At 39.4% G+C, this 20,954-nt stretch overlaps 1 protein-coding gene across 9 annotated transcripts in view; it reads left to right on the top strand.

Annotated features, from left to right (window-relative positions):
• Positions 1–20,954, top strand: part of ST3GAL6 (ST3 beta-galactoside alpha-2,3-sialyltransferase 6) — a 78,323-nt gene that overhangs the window by 31,475 nt on the left and 25,894 nt on the right. For 8 of the 9 annotated variants that reach the window (XR_005019653.1, XM_036849838.1, XM_036849837.1 and 5 more), the window contains 4 exons: positions 10,818–10,917; positions 15,159–15,236; positions 19,370–19,473; positions 20,491–20,554. Coding sequence is in view for 8 of the 9 variants with exons in the window: in XM_036849838.1 (XP_036705733.1) it covers positions 10,829–10,917; positions 15,159–15,236; positions 19,370–19,473; positions 20,491–20,554 (335 nt within the window). In the remaining variant the exon portion in view is untranslated. Of the gene's footprint in view, positions 1–4,172; positions 4,193–10,817; positions 10,918–15,158; positions 15,237–19,369; positions 19,474–20,490; positions 20,555–20,954 lie in introns of those variants that run through there. The other variant, XM_036849834.1, reaches the window with a different exon arrangement.

The following is a 20,954-nucleotide window of genomic DNA, read 5'->3' as shown; positions in this document are numbered from 1 at the left end:
GGATCTTCTCAGACCAGGGATCAAACCTGTGTCCCCTGCATTGGCAGGCGGATTCTTAACCACTGTGCCTCCAGAGAAGTCCCTGTTGGAAGATTTTAAATCATAGTTTCAATTTCATTACTTGTGATTGGTCTGTTCATATTTTCTATTTTTTCCTGGTTCAATCTTGGAAGGTTATACCTTTCGAAATATTTGTCTGTTTCTTTCAGGTTGTCCATTTTATTGGCATAGAGTTGATTGTAGTAGTCTCTTATGATGCTTTGTATTTCTGCAGTGTCCGTTGTAACTTCTTCTTTTTCATTTCTAATTTTACTGATTTGAGTCCTCTCCCTCTTTTTCTTGATGAGTCTGGCTAAAGGTTTATCAGTTTTGTTTATCTTCTCAAAGAACCAGCTTTTAGTTTTATTGATCTTTGCTACTGTCTTGTTTATTTCTATTTCATTTATTTCTGCTCTGATCTTTATGATTTCTTTCCTTCTACTAACTTTGGGTTTTGTTTGTTCTTCTTCCTCTAGTTCCTTTAGGTGTAAGGTTAGATTGTTTATTTGAGATTTTTTTGTTTTTTGAGGTAGGATTATATTGCTATAAACTACCCTCTTAGAACTGCCTTTGCTCCATCCCATAGGTTTTGGATCATTATGTTTTTGTTGTCATTTGTCTCTAGGTATTTTCTGATTTCCCCTTTGATTTCTTCAGTGATCTCTTGGTTATTTAGTAACGTATTGTTTAGCCTCCATGTGTTTGTGTTTTTTACGTTTTTTCCCCTGTAATTGATTTCTAATCGTATAACGTTGTGGTCAGAAAAGATGCTTGATATAATTTTAGTTTTCTTAAATTTACCAAGGCTTGGTTTGTGACCCAAGATGTGATCTCTCCTCGAGAATGTTCCATGGGCACTTGAGAAGAAAGTGTAATCTATTGTTTTTGGATGGAATGTCCTATAAATATCAATTAAATCTATCTGGTCTATTGTATTATTTAAAACTTGTTTCCTTATTAATTTTCTGTCTGGGTAATCTGTCCATTGGTGTAAGTGAGGTATTAAAGTCACCCACTATTATTGTGTTACTGTTGATTTCCTCTATTATAGCTGTTAGCAGTTGCCTTATGTATTGAGGTGCTCCTATGTTGGGTGCATACATAATTGTTATATCTTCTTCTTGGATTGATCCCTTGATCATTATGTAGTGTCCTTCCTTGTCTCTTGTAACATTCTTTATTTTAGAGTCTATTTTATCTGATATGAGTATTGCTACTCCAGCTTTCTTTTGGTTTCCCTTTGCATGGAATATCTTTTTCCATCCCCTCACTTTCAGTCTGTATGTGTCCCTAGGTCTGAAGTGGGTGTCTTGTAGACAGCATATATATGGGCCTTGTTTTTGTATCCATTCAGCGAGCCTGTGTCTTTTGGTTGGAGCATTTAATCCATTCACGTTTAAGGTAATTATCGATATGTATGTTCCTGTGGCCATTTTCCTAATTGTTATGGGTTTGTTTTCGTAGGTCCTTTTCTTCTCTTGTGTTTCCCACTTAGAGAAGTTCCTTTAGCATTTGTTGTAGAGCTGGTTTGGTAGTGCTGAATTCCCTTAGCTTTTGCTTGTCTGTAAAGCTTTTAATTTCTCCATCGAATCTGAATGAGATCCTTGCCGGGTAGAGTGATCTTGGTTGTAGGTTCTTCCCTTTCATCACTTTAAATATATCATGCCACTCCCTTCTGCCTTGTAGAGTTTCTGCTGAGAAGTCAGCTGTTAACCTTATGGGAGTTCCCTTGAATGTTATTTGTCATTTTTCCCTTGCTGCTTTCAATAATTTTTCTTTGTCTTTAATTTTTGTCAATTTGATTACTATGTGTCTCGCCGTGTTTCTCCTTGGGTTTATCCTGCCTGGGACTCTGTGCTTCCTGGACTTGGGTGGGTATTTCCTTTCCCATGTTAGGGAAGTTTTTGATTATAATCTCTTCAAATATTTTCTCTGGTCCTTTCTCTCTGTCTTCTCCTTCTGGGACCCCTATAATGCGAATGTTGTTGCATTTAATGTTGTCCCAGAGGTCTCTTAGGCTGTCTTCATTTCTTTTCATTCTTTTTTCTTTACTCTGTTCCACGGCAGTGAATTCCACCATTCTGTTTTCCGGGTCATCTATCCATTCTTCTGCCTCTGCTATTGATTCCTTCTAGTGTATTTTTCATTTCAGTTATTGTATTGTTCATTTCTGTTTGTTCTTTAATTCTTCTAGGTGTTTGTTAAACATTTCTTGTATCTTCTCGATCTTTGCCTCCATTCTTTTTCCGAGGTCTTGGATCATCTTCACTATCATTATTCTGAATCCCTTTTCCTTATCTCCACTTCATTTAGTTGTTTTTCTGGGGTTTTATCTCATCCCTTCATCTGGTACATAGTCCTCTGCCTATACGTTTTGCCTGTCTTTCTGTGAATGTGGTTTTCGTTCCACAGGCTGCAGAATTGTAGTTCTTCTTGTTTCTGCTGTCTGCCCTCTGGTGGGTGAGGCTATCTAAGAGGCTTGTGCAAGCTTCCTGATGGGGGGGACTGGTGGTGGGTAGAGCCAAGCACTGGCTTTCTTGAAAGACTGAAAGAGGAGGTGTGTTTATACATATAAGAACTAGCTGCATAGCACTGTATAGCAGAAGAATTGGGGGGGAAGAAGAGAGAAAGAAAATTATGCATATTCTTCTGCTATGCCGAAAGGAAAAAACTATGTATTTAGAAATCAGCCAGAATGTATACAGTTGGTCCAATTTGTTGAAACTATACTAATAGCTTTTCCGGGGGGGAGGTACATAAATCAAATTATAATTTTCTATTAATTTATTCAGTAATGTCAGATTTTTTCCCCCTTAATTTGTATTAAATAACAGTAGCTCAGAACTTCAGATTTAAATTTAGCTTTTTTAGGTGGTGTAATATTGCATACTGAATTTTATATGTGCTATTCTTTATTTTTAAATTTTGGCCTATTGAGAATTTTCAGATCCTTCTAGTAGAAATCTGATCAACGAGACTACTAATTCTTTAAGATTTATCTCTTTAATTTTGAAATGAACAGCTTTTTCTTTTGTATTTTAATGTTTCTAAGTAAGTATATTTTATTTATTTATTTATTTATTTATTATTTTTTTTAAAGATTTATTGATTGATTGATTGATTGATTGATTGCTATGTTGGGTCTTCGTTTCTGTGCTAGGGCTTTCTCTAGCTGTGGCAAGTGGGGGCCACTCTTCATCGCAGTGCGTGGGCCTCTCACTATCGTGGCCTCTCTTGTTGCGGAGCACAGGCTCCAGACGCGCAGGCTCAGCAGTGGTGGTTCACGGGCCCAGTTGCTCCACGGCATGTGGGATCCTCCCAGCAGGGCTCGAACCCGTGTCCCCTGCATTGGCAGGCAGATTCTCAACCACTGCGCCACCAGGGAAGCCCTAAGTATATTTTAATAAATGCATACTTTAATGTGTATCATTCCCTTGCTTAACAAGGTATTAAGTGAATACATTAAGTTCTTGCTGTTATAGTTAAGAAATACAGTAATTATAGTTCTCCAGAATGTAAAATTTAGAAGTTTCCCATAATGTACAATATAAAAATACAGAGAGATCTCTTGAGTGGGGATGATAGCACCCCTGTTTTCATCATCGTATGTGAAAAGGGCTTAGTGCAGTGCTGGGCATTTTGTAAGTACTTAATGAAGTGTGCTATTATTTATAGGATCATCAGCACCAGAGGGTGGAGGTCCTTGGTATATAAATGAGGCTTCCAGACACATTTGGATCATACCATTAATAATAAGGATCATTACTTGAAAGAGGGGTAATAACTGAGTTAAAGAGGACTGAGGCCTTTCCATCCATTGCTGCGAGGTCCTGTGTGTCTTCTTTAAGGCTTGGGCTCTATGGAGACGGCTAGATCTAGGAGGCTTAGGGGACCCATGGGGCTGGACTAAGAGACTTAGACATTAATGCATAGGTAGAGCTGCAGCTCATGCTCACAGGGGCATGTGATTGCAGAGAAGAGTCATAAGCTGAGCAGTAAATACATCCTGCCTTCCTTCCTCTTCGTAAGATCTGTTGCCAAGTTCAGACAGTCTCGGGTATGTGTCAGTGTGAGCTGAGGTCTGGTGGAGACCTGAATGAAGAAGAGCCTCTCCCAGGGTTGAATGGACACAGGCTGAGAGCAGGGCCACCTGGTAAGATTGTGGAGGTGACCCTTGAACAGGGGCACCTGGCTGAGAGGAAAGTTGTGGTTGAAATCCTGCCCGTGCCAAGCTATGTGCCCACAGGGCTGTGTGGAGGCAGATGGGGTGTCCTTTTCTATTTCGCACAAAGATGCAAGTTATCGAGTATTTTTGCTGAGCAGAGGTACGCTGGATGAGAGAGGAGACCGAGCAGCAGCAGAGCAAGACCTCTGTCACTGGGGAAGCAGAGGGTATCAAGGGATAGAGTGGATGGGTATGTGGTGTTGGATCCTAGTTACTTAGAATTGGATGTTTGATTGCTGAGCTGCCGGGGTAGCTGAGAGAGAGAAGAATGAAGACCTTGGAAAACTAGGATGTAATTCAGGGACCCGGCAACGGGAACTCAGGCCAGGTGAATGACATGTCCAAGTGTGGGATCAGTAGGAACCTGACCAAACTGTTGAGCTGCTGCTGGAGGCGTCTCAGGCTCCCTTTCCTTTGGGCCAGGATCAGGCTCACAGGTTGGGGTGGAGCTGAGCCTACAGATGGGCACCAGGACGTGTCTGCAGCTGAGCCTAGAGGTCACTGGGTGGAGAGAGGCCGGGCAGGCTGGGTCCATCTGTGTGTGGAAGCATGTTTCTTCCTTGGAGTCATGTGATATTGACTGAGATACCCACAGGGTTTTTGTGCTTAGAGAATAGAATGATGTTTCCAGAATTATTGCTGAATGTGCTTTTTTCTAACTGGTTGTTGGAAAAACAAGCCTCTTTAGGTTTCAAAAAGCATTAGAGAGTCTAAAAATAAGAATCTGACCATTTTCAAGTGTCATTCCATAGGGTTTTTGTTTTGTTTTTATAAGCAATGCTATTATGGTTGCCCTGGGGCTCAAGAATGTGCATTGAAATAGGAATCCTCCAGTTTGATTCTTAAGGATACTGAAGTTTGAGGATCACTGCTCCAGGACACTCAATAGAACCATGGAGAAAAAAAAAAAAAAAGGATTTACTGAAATCCAGAATAGGGTGGGGAAGAACAAGGTTGTGAGTAATAGGGTTTTATTTAAGCACAGTTTGTGACTATAAACTTTATCTCCATTTCAATTCCTAGAATTGATACTGCTTAGGGAGCTGGTAGGATGGGCAGATGAGATATTCTGTCATGTTTAGTCTGGTATTAGGAGGCTGGACCTGCACCAATTTGTAAAAGCTCACATCTGGAGAGCAGCAGTACAGTGTGTGGACTCTGGTCTGATAGATACGGGTTTGAGTCTGTTCTGCAATTTATTAGCTCAGGTAAGTTAATATTACTCTCAGAGCTTCAGTTTTCTCATCTGTGAAATGGGAATTGTAAGTTTACTATTTCCCTCACAGGGCGGTTGTGAGGATTACATGAGGTAATACACCAAAAGCATCTGTCGGGGGCCTTGACAAATGCTAAGCACTGCTATATCTTAATGATTCTAATCAGCCATGATTCATTAGGCATTTGCCATGTGCTAGGCATTTTGGATAAGAAATCAATACAAAGCATCTAGTTATGAGATCTGTAACTGCATTCAACGATTATCTACTTAGCATCTTCTGTGTGACACGTAGAAGTAGATAAATAAAATGATTGACAAGTCCTGCTCTCATGGAGTGGGGTCATTATTGTAACATCTGTTATGGTCTCTGTATTTCAGTACATTCCTCCATGGTTCTCTTGAGAATCCTAGAGCAGTGATTCTCAAACTGTAGTTTGGGTCGGCATAAGAATCAGACTGGAGTGTTCTTGTTTCAATATACTTTGCCAAGCCCTAGAGACTCAGATGAAGTAGGGGCTCAGGAATGCGCATGTTAACAAGCCCTCGGCTGGTGCTGACCCTTGGACCTGCCATGTCACTTTGGGGAACGCTGTCCTGCAGCCCTCTCCCCGCAACCCGTGTCTGTATTTTCTCTTTCGGAACTCTGCCCATCAACAGCGCACTGTCAGGAAGTTGTCAATTAGAATTTTCTCTTTTGGGTTCTCCTCATGTATTCTGTCTTGATAGACAGGATGACACCAGTAATAGAACTGTGAGAAAGAAATGGTCAGACTTAAGTCTGTTTCTGTCTCTTAAACTGTGTGAGTTGGGACAACTCACTGAATCGCAGAAACTGTCATTTCCCTCGTTCATCAAGAAGATGATGCCTGCACATCTGGTATTTTTTTTTTTTTTAACATCTTTATTGGAGTATAATTGCTTTACAATGGTGTGTTAGTTTCTGCTTTATAACAAATTGAATCAGCTATACATATACATATATCCCCATATATCCTCCCTCTTGCTTCTCCCTCCCACCCTCTCTATCCCACCCCTCTAGGTGGTCACAAAGCACCGAGCTGATCTCCCTGTGCTATGCGGCTGCTTCCCACTATTTTACATTTGGTAGTGTATATATAAGTCCATGCCACTCTCTCACTTCCTCCCAGCTTACCCTTCCCCCTCCCCGTGTCCTCAAGTCCATTCTCTATGTCTGTGTCTTTATTCCTGTCCTGCCCCTAGGTTCTTCAGAACCATTTTTTTTTTCTTTTTTTTTTAGATTCCATATATATGTGTTAGCATACGGTATTTGTTTTTATCTTTCTGACTGACTTCACTCTCTATGACAGACTCTTGCACATCTGTTTATCAAGCTTGTTTTGAGCCTTAAATGAAGTGATGGACATACAAGCATTTTATGAACTTATAAAATATACTGTTATTATTAAAGAGAAGGAAGACCTGTTGCCAAGATTGAGCTCACTTTGGCATATGCAGATTATTCATCTATTGGGTTATGTATCATAATTTGGGAAGAAATAAACATTTGATCTCTGCCAGTGATTCCTGCTCTCCCTTGACACCCTCTACTCACACTTTCGGTGAATAATTGCTTTATGGCTTAAACTTTGTGAAGGATGTTTTAGGGACTCTGGTCTTAGTAGCATCTGCAGCCAAGAAGCTGATATGTGTTGTTTAATGTCAAGATCTTGAAACTTGTTTGTTTTGGTAATTGAAGCTATATTGAAGGGGCTTTTTTTTTTTTTTTTTCCTCCCCTTAAGGCAGGCACTCTATGTTAAATTCTTACTGGTGTTCCTTTGAGTCTTTGGCTCAAAGCAAAATGGTTGTTTCATTTATAGACTTATAATTAGAGAATTCAGTTATTTGTGGAAGTTTTTGCTGTGAGCAAGCAGAGGCACTCTACATGTTTATCACAAGGATATCCTGGCTGGCCCCAGTTTGCTTTGCAACTTGAATATGGATGTTTTGAATTGCCCATGACATGTGAGAGAGTGGCAAAGCTTCCAAAATTTTTCTCAGGCGGTGTATGCAGTGGCTCTTCACGAATAGGTTCATTTTACTTTTTGAAGGAAAAAAATGTTTTCTCACACTTCTTTGTCTTCAGCTAAACCACAAACTGGTGAGGAAAAAAACAACATCTCGCTTACCCATATTTTCGTGCTCTGTAAAGTGATATATAAATTTCCCAAAGAATATGTTTTGAGGGACAGATAAGCAAATTGAACTGTAAATACTGAGTTGTTTCTCTAGACTTTCATATGCTGTCTTACCTTAGATGTAAATATGTTTTTAAAAAATTGCTGATACTGATAAGTGGCATCCTTGTTGGGTGTTTGCAAAACTGATGTTACTCTGGGTGGAGTTTTAAATATTTAATCTGAGTATTTAAGCAGATTGTTTGGTGACTATTTTGGCCCATGGTAAAATGCCTTCCAGGACAGTCTTAAGCCTGGTATCAGTAATTTCTAAAACTCTCTCTGTCCAAGTCTAACTTGTGGATTCTAGAACTTCCAGAGTTTCCAAACACCCCTGATATCTGAGACTGTCCAATGTACAACAAAAAAGGCTTAATTCTAGTGTATTTCAGCTGAGTCACAGGGTATAGAAAGAATTCCATTGTGTTCTTTGGAGTCTTTTATATTTATCCTACATTCATGTTTGCGTGACACTTGAATGAAAAAAACAAAAAACATTTTGCAGAGGCCAGTTCAGTCAAAGGGCTGAATGAGCCAAGGCCAGGCCACGCCAGCTCCCTATGTCCTGCCATCATGAATCATGACTCGTGGCCTCTGGCCAAAGTGTTTAATATTAGCACTTCTCTCACACATGAAAGGGAGGAAGCAGAGCTAGCATTTGTTGAACATGTCATAAGGGCCGGGCTCTGGGCTAGCTATCTTGCTGTCTTTGTTTCCTCGATTAACCAGTTCAGTGATGTGTCCAACATCTCCCATGCCTCACTGTCTTAGACTTTTACTCTGATCATCCCAAACCTTAATTCTCTCCATTACTTGGATTTTACCAATTATTTCTCAAGAAGCACAGAACCATACTTTTTCTTTTTTTTTTACCCACTAATGATCATGCAATTTATTTCTTGCTTTTTACCAAGAATTTAAGGTGATTTCTAAAAGAATGCACAGTACATCAAGACATACATTGCAAATGGGCAAGGAAGACAGAATAAAGTGGAAAGGGAAGCACAGGCCTGAGGTGATCTATGAGTCCTTGCCATGCTCTACTCCCTTTGCCAGCAGAGGACGTGGCCTTTCCGCCACAGCCGTGCCCAACTGACTCTTTCTGTCAGACCAGTAAGAATACTGCACAGGCTACATTAAGGGCAGGTCAAGTTTCCCTCTGGTTTTCGCAAAACCCATGCATTTTACTGTATAGAAAAAAAGCACAGCTGGCTTTAGCTTTAGAAAACAAACAACCATAAAATATACAAACTTATTCAGCACATATTCTTGTGTCCTAGGTTATGCCAGACTCCCATCATTTTGGCCACTCTATCTAATAGCCCAAAGAGGTTGGCTGTGTGCTCTCACTCCTCAACATGTGAGAACAGTCAGGTTGGAAAAGGGAGACTGATTTACCTAAGGCCCCTCTCCAAGCCAGGAATGATGTGGAGTTGGGCCATGATTCCTGTCTTCTGATTTCTAACCTGTGTTGACTCTTCACGGGGATTATGTCTGCTAAATTAGAAGTATGTGTAAACTACTGCCTTAACTGCAGTGAGAAGCAACAGCTGACACCAAGGGAGGTGTGCCCAGCAATCTGCACGGGATAATCCCTACAGTTTAGGGTCAACTCCAAACAGCCCCACACCCTCATTAGCTCCAGAGGGTCTCAACTCTAATGGAGCCCAGAACAATGATTACATTTGTTACGATGACCTCACATGATCAAGAACGGCTTCATTTATGTTTGGTAGATTATACTTAAGAAGGCAATGGAGCTCTTTAAGAATCTAACCAATCAACTATACTTCAATAAAATTAAAAAAAAAAAAAAAAAAAAAGAATCTAACCAGACTCACACGTTCGACACTGCCTTGCCCCAACTGAGGTTAATAGAGACGGACAGGAGTGAGCCCAGTGGTACATTCAAGTATCTAGATGGACTTGACAAGAGATGCAAAGAGATAGTATATCTGTTTAAGCAACATGCATTGAAATAGAAGATCCAGTATAGAAACATATATTAAATTTGTCTTTTGCATTTAATTACATGTGGAAGTGGGAGCATACTCATTTCTGCCTTTGAAGCAGAAGTGGGAACTAAGCAAAATGTTTTAGGCTATAAAAAATATATTTTGTAAAGGGTTTTGTTTTTGTTTTGTTTTTTTTGCATTTATACTCTAGAGAGGATTGTGTCCAGGTGTGTGTCTATCTATAAATGTACAGTGAACTATACTGTCCATTTAGTATAAAAACAAGCAAATAATTAGCTAAATTTACCTGTGCTGTGATATGGTGCATCTAAAAGTGTGTAAAAAGTGAGGATGTGGGAGGACTTCCCTGGTGGCACAGTGGTTAAGAATCCAGCTGCCAATGCAGGGGACACGGGTTCGAGCCCTTTCTGGGAAGATCCCACATGCTGCGAAGCAACTAAGCCTGTGCGCCACAACTACTGAGCCTGCGCTCTAGAGCCCGTGAGACACAACTACTGAGCCCACGTACCACAACTACTGAAGCCTGCATGCCTAGAGCCTGTGCTCGGCAACAGGAGAAGCCACTGCAGTGAGAAGCCCGCGCACCTCAACTAGGGAAAGCCCGTCAGCAGCAATGAAGACCCAAAGCAGACAAAAATAAATAAATTAATTAGTTAATTAAAAAAAAAATTGAGGTTGTGGGAAATATTTTTTAGTAGCTTTTTTCCCCCAGTTTTTTAAAATGAGAAAATGACTTTTAGCATAAATAGCATTTAAAAGTCATTTCGAGCACTGACAAAACAAAATGTTTGTTTACATCTTAAGGCATATATTCATTTTCTCTTGAGATAGAGAAAATAGGTATTTTTTAATATTTCTGAAAAAAGTTTTGGATATGAAATAGATGTGTAAAATTTTGTTCTGAATGAATTTTTTTCCTATCTAACATAGGAAAGTATTGGTCTAAACGCGAATCACGTTGTGTTGATTAAAGAGGATGAGGAGAGACAGAAAAAATATTTTCTGAAAATTTAGTGGGTGTTTCCAAAATAACAGTCTGATGTCAGTTTCTTCTCCTCTTCGCTCTATATGTTTATTCACTAATGCTTGTATGTAAGCCATTGTGTAAATCACCTGTATAATGATCTTGCCTTTCCCTTGGCCTTCATCCCCTGTGTTTCAGGTGGGCCAGCCATGAGAGGGTACCTTGTGGCCATCTTCCTGAGTGCTGTCTTCCTCTATTATGTGCTGCATTGTATATTGTGGGGAACAAATGCCTATGGGTAAGTTTTATTTTTGCTGTTTAAAAATGACTACCAAACTGGTCTTTCACATAGACCTGCAAATGATATTAGAGGGACCTAGTAAAAAAAACAAAAACAAACAAATAAAAAACAAACCCTGTAACATTTTGAACCTTTTCTAGCTTTTCCATTATAAATTAGAGTTTTACCATTCTAGTATCTTATACATTACATCTAACAGTTTAAATATTGATAAACAACAACATCTTTTTATTGACTTTTCAGTGAAGCAGTGGTGTTGACCATCTTTGGGACATCACATTCTTATTTATATAATTCATCTTTTTGAATGGATGGAGTAATTCTTAGACTCAGTGGCACTTGATTCTTAGAGTCTAAAATGCTTGGATAAGAGACTGTTGATAAAATGTAGACACTACATATGGTTCCTTTTGTTTAAAAATATTTGGTGAATAATGATGTATGTACAATTTGAAATGACTTTGACTTGAAATGTCACATATAAAAGTTGAAGAGGCACAGGTAGTTTTATTAAAGAGAAAACTTCTGTAATAAGAGTTTTATCATTTTTCCTTTTTTTTTCTATTTTGAAAAGTACTTAGTTTGAATAAATTAATTGCAAATAAAAATTAGCTACAGTTTATAGCCTGAATAGAAATGACTAGAATTAATACCACACAGGACTTGGTTTCCTTGCATTAGTCACAAAGCATGTGACAATCTAGAAAACTTCAAAATCAATTATATTTCTTTCAAAAAGGAGTAACAGTAGTTACTGATACATCACAACTCGTCAACTTGTAATACAAGCTTCCCGACATGCATTTCCTGAGTGAACCCAAATGATCTTTTTTTAAAACAAGGAAATTTTGACACGTTGAAGTAAAGTAAAATAGTTCACGGCTTCTAAGCAACAGGTTTTGTTTTTTAAAAACCAAAAGAAAATTCAGAACAGCATTGTAATAGGATAGGTTAAAGCTATGCTACCACATACAAAATTTTGCTAGAGTCAATCAAGTATAACACAACTTTTCGAACCAAAGGAAAACAAATCAAGAGATTAAAAAAATGATTCTGTCTAATCTAAAAGAAAACTACTGATTTCTACAAGTGTCACAAAGGGTTTGAGGTAGTGCAACTGTCTGTACTTTCCTTGTGGTGTGTTTAAAAAACGGGGGTGGGGTAGGGGGAGGGGAGAAGAAATGTTTTCTTGCTTCTGAAAGCAAAGAACTTATTGGAATTAGAGAATAAACTGACCATGCAAGTGTGTCCCTCCATTTGGCTGTCACTGGTGCTCATCTGCCAACCGAACATTTCCTTGCGTCCCACTGTGGCAACTGTCCTTTTAGGATTCAAGCCCACAGTTAAGGCTGGTCTGTTAGATTAACAACAACAAAAAAAGAGCACTGTCGTCATTCAACCCTTTATACCTCCCTAAATTTCTTAACACCTGAATAAGTCCAAATACAGGATAGTCGATTAAGCATTTCTTTTTCTAAAAGCAAATCGAGTCACTCTCCTTTCTTGTTAATTTATGCTTTTTCTCATGAGAAAGATTTTTTTCTAGAAAAGTGAACAGATGAACCACAGTTTATATCTAAAAAATAAACTTGCCAAATGTTGCTGATACTAAAAACAGATTAGTTATTATGGGAGGAAAATTAGATAATCTAGATTAAATTGCATACTCAAAGGTGCATATAAAATGTTTCTTAGCATTAAGTTTTTGTTATAGTTCTACACTCGGGAGAAACATTAAGGAAAAAATCTTTCCCGATTATCTTCAATGTGGTTAAAAACAAAACATCTCGTACATAATGGTAATTAATATGAATTTGTTTTTACAAAGTATTCTAATTTACCAAATTTCATAGTTAGATGGGGGTGGGGAGAGAGGCTCTCTTGTCCTTCTTCCTAACTTTGCAAATCCTTGAGCTATGCTTTGCTAAACTACCATTCACACCGAGTGTGAGACCATCGTTACCGTGCTACTCTATCAAGAACATTCTAAGATATTTTCTATAATAAAGATAAATAGAGAAAAAGTTAATATACATGTTGCTGTATTCTACAATGTTTGCAACAAACTGTAAGCTAACATAGTTTGAACCAACAGTACCCTCAGTTATACAAAACAATTTTTCAACCCTGAGGATGGGTGATTCAAAAACACTAAAGGCATCAAATTAGACTATGTCTATTTCTCCTCAAAATATATTTTCAAAACTCAGAATTCAGAAGTCTGGTACTTTTGGAAATTCCTTTGCTTGAGTTTCCCAGATTTTTGCTCAGAAATTGCTACTATGTATTATAAATGTTTAAAAAAATTCTTCATCTTAATGCAAATGACCAGAGCAGAAAAGCTGACGTGGACAACAGGTTGGAAAACCCAAATCACTTAGCTTATAAATGTATAATGTAGTCCTGGAGGACAACGGTCTGTTAGTGTAGAGGTATCCTTTTTCCTATTGTCAGTCCTTCCGTGAGGAGTCAAGTTTTGATGACCTTTAAATCCTGAATGAGTGGTGAGTATAGGATGTCAAAATAAACCACATAAAAACTTCCTGTCTTAGACAAAAATTCGGTACTTTTTGCCAGTATTTGAATAGTAGATCCTAGATCATGTTTCTAGGTTTTGTTTTGTTTTACTAGATTAAAAAAATGATGCTTCTGTATTTAACTTCATCACTGGTTGATTGTAATGATCTTTACGGTCACTGGAAAAACTCAATGCCAGGTGGGTCGGTTTGGACACAAGTTTTGAGGTTTTGGACTTAAATAATGAGCCATAGATCTTAGAAGTCTGATTTTATACCACATGAGGATCCTACTGCAGGCATCTCTCCCTCCATCTCTGCCACTTCTGTCTCTGTCCTGTACTTAGTAATGGAAGAAAAGAACAGAAAAGAAAGCACGAAGTTTACTAGATTGCTAATTCCCTACAAATCCTATTCTTGGTCACAGGGGAAATGATAAAGAAGACAATGAAAAGGGTCCAAATTCAGCACATTTTTCTTGTCATCAGAATTTGAGGAACGTTCATGTCACTCCTAAGCTAACACATTACTCCAGACGCAGAAAGTATCGTGAAATTACCTCGGATGCTGGTAATTACCTCGGAGCTGGAAATTACCTCGTAACTTGCTTCCTTAAAAACTGTTTAAGACAAGTAATTGTCTTTTTTTAAGAAAAAACACCCACAGTCTTCACAATATCCCAAAATAGTTTGTTTTCTGGTTGAATAACCTTAGAAACCAAGTAATATCTTATACTTTATTTTGTCCTCTGACTATAATTTGGTTTTTGTGGCTTGGTGTGCTGGCCCACCATATTTATGTACCTTCCTTACATATAAATCAAGAGATTTTTGCCATTTGGGGTATTTACAAAAGATGATTCTCTGCATCTGGCCTCAGAGTTCAGAAACCTAGCAGTTTTAACTGCGGATTTTGTTCCAAAAACAGTTTAAAATTGAGTCAATCCATGAAGGGTTTAGGCTGTTTCTCTTTGAATCCTGTGATTGCAGAAGAGAATTGATTCGTTTTCTTTTTTAGATTAATTCTCCACACAACTGATGATCGTTAATAGTTTTTTATATTAGGCTGTTTTGCTCTTTCCTGGCTGAGTCTGGATCCTGTCCCCTTCATTTGTTTTCATTGTTGTGCTCTGTCTTGTATCACAATACCCTTTGAAATTGTGGAGACAAGTGCTCCATTCAGGGAACACACAAGCGCCTAACCTGTGCCAAGTATAGAGGGGAGTTAGACATGTGACTCTAAATGGTGGGATTTGTGGAGTCCCCGGGGCACGGGCAGGGGCTACGGAACCTGCTCGGGGCAGTGTCTCTGTGGCGTTTGCTGCCCACGGGTGTGCCCGCGTGTGGCACGGAGGACCCACATAGCCGTGTGCATTTCTCAGGCTTTCAGGAACTTCTAAAACGTGAGTCTGGTCTTGGCTTCCACAGTGTGATGATCCTAGTTCTTCTCACAGGGTCCTTTGAGTCACTGCTCTTTGACCCTTCTGGGCCACTCGTCACCTCAGCCTTTTCCACTCTCTCTTGCTTTGCATCCATGAATCCTCAAATGTGTCCAGGACTTAGGAGAAGCTTCTGTCATACCTCAGGGGCTGCGGTGAGCGTTTCTATTCCCTGCCTGAGAAGCCTCTCACTGGTGGCACCGCGTGGGTTCCCAGGGCATTTTCTTCCCTTTGGGCCGTCTTCCTAGTTCTGGTTTCTGACTGATGCTATTTTTGTCTCATAGGGTGCCACCTGTGGAAATGAAGAGGAGAAATAAGATCCAGCCTTGTTTATCAAAGCCAGCTTTTGCCTCTCTCCTGAGGTAAAAATACAAAAGAAACCGTGGCACACAAAATGTTCAAAATGTGTTTGTAATCATTCTCCACACTTGTTTGCCTTTTTTCATGCCAATCTTAGCAGTATAAGTACATAATGTGGTTAGCCTACATTTCAGGAAGAGCTTGACTATCCTGTGTCTTTTTGTGCTTTTAGTCAGAACTCTGCATATATTTTAAGAAAAGGCATTGAAGAACTCAGTCAGACCAGTATTCTTTTCACACAGGTGAGATTAGAGAGGTCTATTTGTGTTTGATCATAAAAGAGTGCACTGTCCTTTTAGGGTTTTCTTTCCCCACCCTTGTTCCCGTGTTATTTTCCACCCTTGTTATTTAACTTCTAGGTTAAAGTTTACAGTAGATATTTTCCTTTCCCAGACTTTTAATGAACTACATAGAATGTAAATAATGATTGTTCATTATGGTTGTCAGGACTTGTAGAGAATTTACTCTTCCATCATAAATATTCTTTTCCTTTGTCACCACTGCTTTGATAGAGTGCTGGTCAAAATGCTTCCAGATTAATAGAAATCAATGACAGTCGGGTCTGGGCATGTTGAAGTGTGTAAAACACATACAGGCTTTTCAGCATTTTATCTTTTAAGGATCTAAAGTTCATATTGTCTTTTCTTATTTTCTTTTATCGTATTACTGTATCTCTCCATGACTGGTTCTTAACCTTTTGGGGCTACAGGTCCCTTTAAAAATCAGCCAACCTTCTGGAAAACTTTAGATACATAAAATATTTTTACATCTGACTACAGGTGTGCCGCGGCTGCCTGTAGTCAATCTGTGGGTGTGTGTCCAGTTAGGACCACTGCAAAACTAGAAGAGTGATGTTAAAATTTTTTTTTTTTTTTTTTACCATGACCCATAGTAAGAAATACATTTTGCTTTGGAACTTAGTATTCATACATATTTATAATAAAAAAAAGAAAGAATTTTTACCTTTCCTACTCCAGATACCCTGTATTCTGTTCTATTCACTTTTTAAAAATGAGCTGATCATGACTCGCAAAATTGACTTCATGAGCCACCTATGGGTTGCAGACTGCAGCTTCAAAGTGCTACTCTAGAATCAAGGTACTCTTCAGCTTTCGAGAGAAAAGGCATTTTCTTTCTGAGAAAACCCAAAAGGGTTTAAGTATTTATGAAAGATTGCTCAGCAGGTGTGCAAGTCTGCACGTTTGTCACGTGAATAGTATTCCCTGGAGGCAGAGCTCCCTCCTTTGCGGTAGCCATCAGGAGAAGCTCTGCTGGGAAACCTGGCGGAGTTACCTGCAGTGCTATGAAGAGGACACCTTTCCTTAGCACTGAGCTTGGGTGTGGTTTCATCTTTGTCAGGTATGGGTTAGTGACTCCAGATAATAGTAACTTCACTTTTTATAGCTTCGGTTTCTTTGTCTCGTCGACTGAAAAAAAAAAAAAAAAAAAAAAAGCACAGCCTAAAAGTTGAGAATGTTTTATTTGGGGACCTTACTGAGGACTGTAGCCTGGGATGGCAGCCTCTCAGATAGCTCTGAGGGACTGTTCCGAAGAGAGAGGAGCCAGGATTTATAGGAGTTTCTGGGAACAAAAAAACAGGGAGTCGAACATCAAAAGATTACTGCTGGACTTGCCTGGTGGCGCAGTGGTTAAGAATCTGCCTGCCAATGCAGGGGACACGGTTTCAAGCCCTGGTCCAGGAAGATCCCACATGCCGCGGAGCAACTAAGCCCGTGCGCCACAACTACTGAGCCTACGCTACAACTACTGAGCCTGCGCTCTAGAGTCCATGCTCTGCAACAAGAGAAGCCACTGCAATGAGAAGCCTGCAACGAAGAGTAGCCCCCGCTCACTGCAACTAGAGAAAGCCCATGTGCAGCAACGAAGACCCAATGCAGCCAAACATAAATATAATAAATAAATTTTTAAAAAAAGATTACTGCTAATTAAAGAAAAACCAGACATCTCAAGATAATGAATTTACCCCTTTTCTATGTGTGGGAAGATGCAAGAAACTGTATTATTGGAATTATCCCTTTGATATGCACCTCAGCTATCTGGGGCCAGTATCCTGTTTTCCTTCCTCCTGAATTCCCCTCAGGGTGCACAGTTGGGGGGCAGCTGCAGTAGCCGAAGGCTTGATGGGCTTCAACATCCTTTGTTTACTGAAATGGCAGGCCACGTTCTTTGCCACAGTGCTTAACAGTTATTTCGTTTAGAAATAAAATGTAAGTCACCTAGTACAAGGTCTGACTGGCAGTAGACGTTAATCATCAGTTACCATCATTATCACTCCCACCAGCTCCGAAGAATAGCGTCCTTTATTGCTTTCACCTCAAGGTGCAGTCTTAAGTCAGGTGACCTGACACTTCCTCTTCCCAGAGCAGATCCTAAGCTTAGGGATCAACCCTGATACAGATAATGACCTTTTGAAGTTGGCTGGACCCCTGAGGCTGCTAACACTTGTCACAACTGAATCTAGCACACACACCCTTCTCGAGTAGGAAGGGCTGGTTTCTCACCTCTTTGCTTAGTCTGAATATGGTGTAAGTTCTTAGCTCAGCTCTAAAGATCTTGAGCTCCTGTGACTTGCCAAGGTTAGTGGTTCCTGGGTAGCAAAGCCAGGATCAAGCTGAAGCTAATTTGTCCCTACCCTACTGCTGTTTATTTCCATTTTGTCATGCAGCCTCTGAAACCCCAGGGGCGCTCTTATCTCCACCTGCAATTTTTATACTAAGGAAGATCAAAACTGATAATGCCGGAAAGAAGGGGCCATGTGTTGGGGATGGGATAAGGATTAGCTTGACTTGCTCTGCAGTACTTAGTCCTGGTAGGTGGAAATGGCATTTTAATATGTGCTTTACCTCTTCCTTATCTCGCTCTCTTTATTTTTTGATGTGGACATTTTCAAAGTCTTTATTGAATTTGTTACAATATTGCTTCTGTTTTATGTTTTGGTTTTTTGGCCCTGAGGCATGTGGGATCTTAGCTCCCTGACCAGGGATTGAACCCGCACCCCCTGCATTGGAAGGCGAAGTCTTAACCACTGGACCACCAGGGAAGTCCCAGTTCCTTCTCTTTAATTAAAAAAAAACTTATTTCTTTCTACTTCATAATGGTCCCATAAAGAATTAGTTTGGAGTTGAAACTCATTCAGTCATTTCTCTTTTTTAAAAAATTTATTTATTTATTTATATTTATTTTTGGCTGTGTTGGATCTTTGTTTCTGTACGAGGGCTTTCTCTAGTTGCGGCAAGCGGGGGCCACTCTTCATCGCGGTGCGCGGGCCTCTCACTATCGCGGCCTCTCCTGTCGCGGAGCACAGGCTCCAGACGCACAGGCTCAGTAATTGTGGCTCACGGGCCCAGTTGCTCCGCGGCATGGGGATCTTCCCAGACCAGGGCTCGAACCCGTGTGCCCTGCGTTGGCAAGCAGATTCTCAACCACTGCGCCACCAGGGAAGCCCCCATTCAGTCATTTCTTAAATGTATGTTGTCTGCCTACTCTGTGCCAGGAGCTACAAGTGAGGGAAAAAACAGAGGCGCCTCATCAAACATTGTTGTCTGAGAGAGTACCTGAGTGGAGCAGGGGGGCAGGGCAGGCAACAAGAAGACAAATACCCGTAGTTCTTGTTCTTGAGTAAATTTTAACTTAATGACCTCAGGAAAGAGTTCAGTTCTAGCTACCTCTAACTTTCAGTGTGTTTTTATTTTCACAGCTGACAACAGCTTTATGGTACGTTTTCTTTTGGGAGTGGATCAGCATCTGTACTTCTACTTTCCCTTATTTCTTCCTTTATCTCTCCCTGTAGATGGCTGTCACTGGTGTTTGCTGGCTTTTAAATTTTGTGCCCCCCCCCCCCCCACTCCCCACTCAAAGCTGTTACATAATTTTGGTTTTACTACTTGGAAAGCGTTTCCCTTCCGGGTGTGTAGTTCCAGTGCACATCCCCTTGTAGGTAATAGTTAAATAGTGTTTAAGATGATTTTTAAAGAATCTTAAAAATAATTATACATTCATGTATAGTTAATACAACAATAGGAATGACATACTACAGTTATTTACAGTTCTGATTTTAAAAACATGCAAATATTATACACATTTGGGAAAATCATTCTTTATCCTTTTCTTCCAGGTTTCATCAGTTTCACCCTTTTCTGTGTGCAGCTGATTTTAAAAATACTGCTTCCTTGTATGGTAGCGATAAGTTTGATTTGCCCTATGGGATAAGAACATCAGGTCAGTAATATTATTCTTACCCTGCCCTATTAATATGAGTGGTGTTTGATGTGAATCACATGTTTATATAATTTTAAGGCCTTTTAATCTTTCTGTTTCATAATGATTCCTAAGGATAAGATTTGGGGATTGGGTGAAAGGAATTAAATTTTAATACATAAATCCCCATTCATTTTGAGTCAGTGTGGAATAAAAGAATGAAAAAAGGTGGATTTTTTTGTTTTTGAGAAACTGCTTTTCACTTTTGTTTTGCCACCGTATTATTCATGAGTTTCAATGCCTTACTTTATTCCAATTCAGAATTAGCAAGACAACCCTATGGGTTAACTTCCTCCCTATTTCCCATTTCACCTCTTTACCTATGAGTTTTATTTTATGTCATCAGCACATTCTAGGTCCTTGGTCAATCTTTTAATTTAATCAGAGGATATTTTATTTTTGCTAAATTTAGAGAGAATTACTCCATTTACTAATGATGAAACGATTTTCCCTCTGCTTGGTGACAACTGCTTTGCCTTGCACACTTTTATAGTCTAGATTTTGAGAGACCCTGAAAGCCTAGGAGGTGACAAGCCTGTAGTTTCCTGAGTTAGACTTTTCTTATTCAGCTGACCCTGGGTGTGTGTGTGTGTGTGTGTGTGTGTGTGTGTGTAAAATACATTGCAGAGAGTTTGATAATCTAATAGGTTTAAAGTTGCAGAATATTGATTTCTATACCAATGTCAGTTTCAGAATCATCTGATATGATTAATTTTTGGTTATGATTGTTTTTAGATTAAGCATCTTATTTTTCTGGGGTTTTTGGAGAATGTCCTTAGAGCATTTACCATTTTGAGTGCGCCTGTTAAGTAGTGCTGGCTAATTGCAGTTGTAACATGAATTTTCACCACAGAATAAATCACAGGTGGCCATACCAGTTTGAAGTGGGTTTTGGGGAGGGCAGTAGATAAGGTGGTTTACTGTGTACCTAAGAAGTCATGATTGCTTTTATTCATAATACTCCCATTTGTTTTCTAGCCGAATACTTTCGACTTGCTCTTTCAAAACTGCAGAGTTGTGATCTCTTTGATGAGTTTGACAAGTGAGTTTGTTTTCTTGCTTCTGTTTTACTTTTAGTTTTAGCTAAGTTGATTCAATATACGTACCCCAGTGTAAAATATATTCACTCAGGAAGATTCCATAGCTTTTGTGCATAACTAAAATGCCTAGGAGTTATTTCTATGACACTTGAAGTAAACAAACTACAAATATAGTTTAGAAGTTGCATAATTGGTTGGCTCAAAAGATTGCAGACAGTCTTGATGATGTGCCATGCTAGTCCCAAGTCAGGACATTTTTAACCCACCTTCATCTTTTCTAAGTTGTTGTTACTGAAGAATTAATTCACACTCCCTGTTAATCAGCTCACAGCCTCCTTCCATGGCATGGTTCCCATACCTTCCCATACATCTTCTAAACTGCTCCCTCATGAGGATCTTTTC

The sequence above is a fragment of the Balaenoptera musculus genome, chromosome 4 (genome assembly GCF_009873245.2).
Source record: "Balaenoptera musculus isolate JJ_BM4_2016_0621 chromosome 4, mBalMus1.pri.v3, whole genome shotgun sequence".
Taxonomy (NCBI): Eukaryota; Metazoa; Chordata; class Mammalia; order Artiodactyla; family Balaenopteridae; genus Balaenoptera; species Balaenoptera musculus.
Note: the sequence above shows the minus strand (reverse complement) of the source record. Positions and strands in the feature narration are given on the sequence as shown.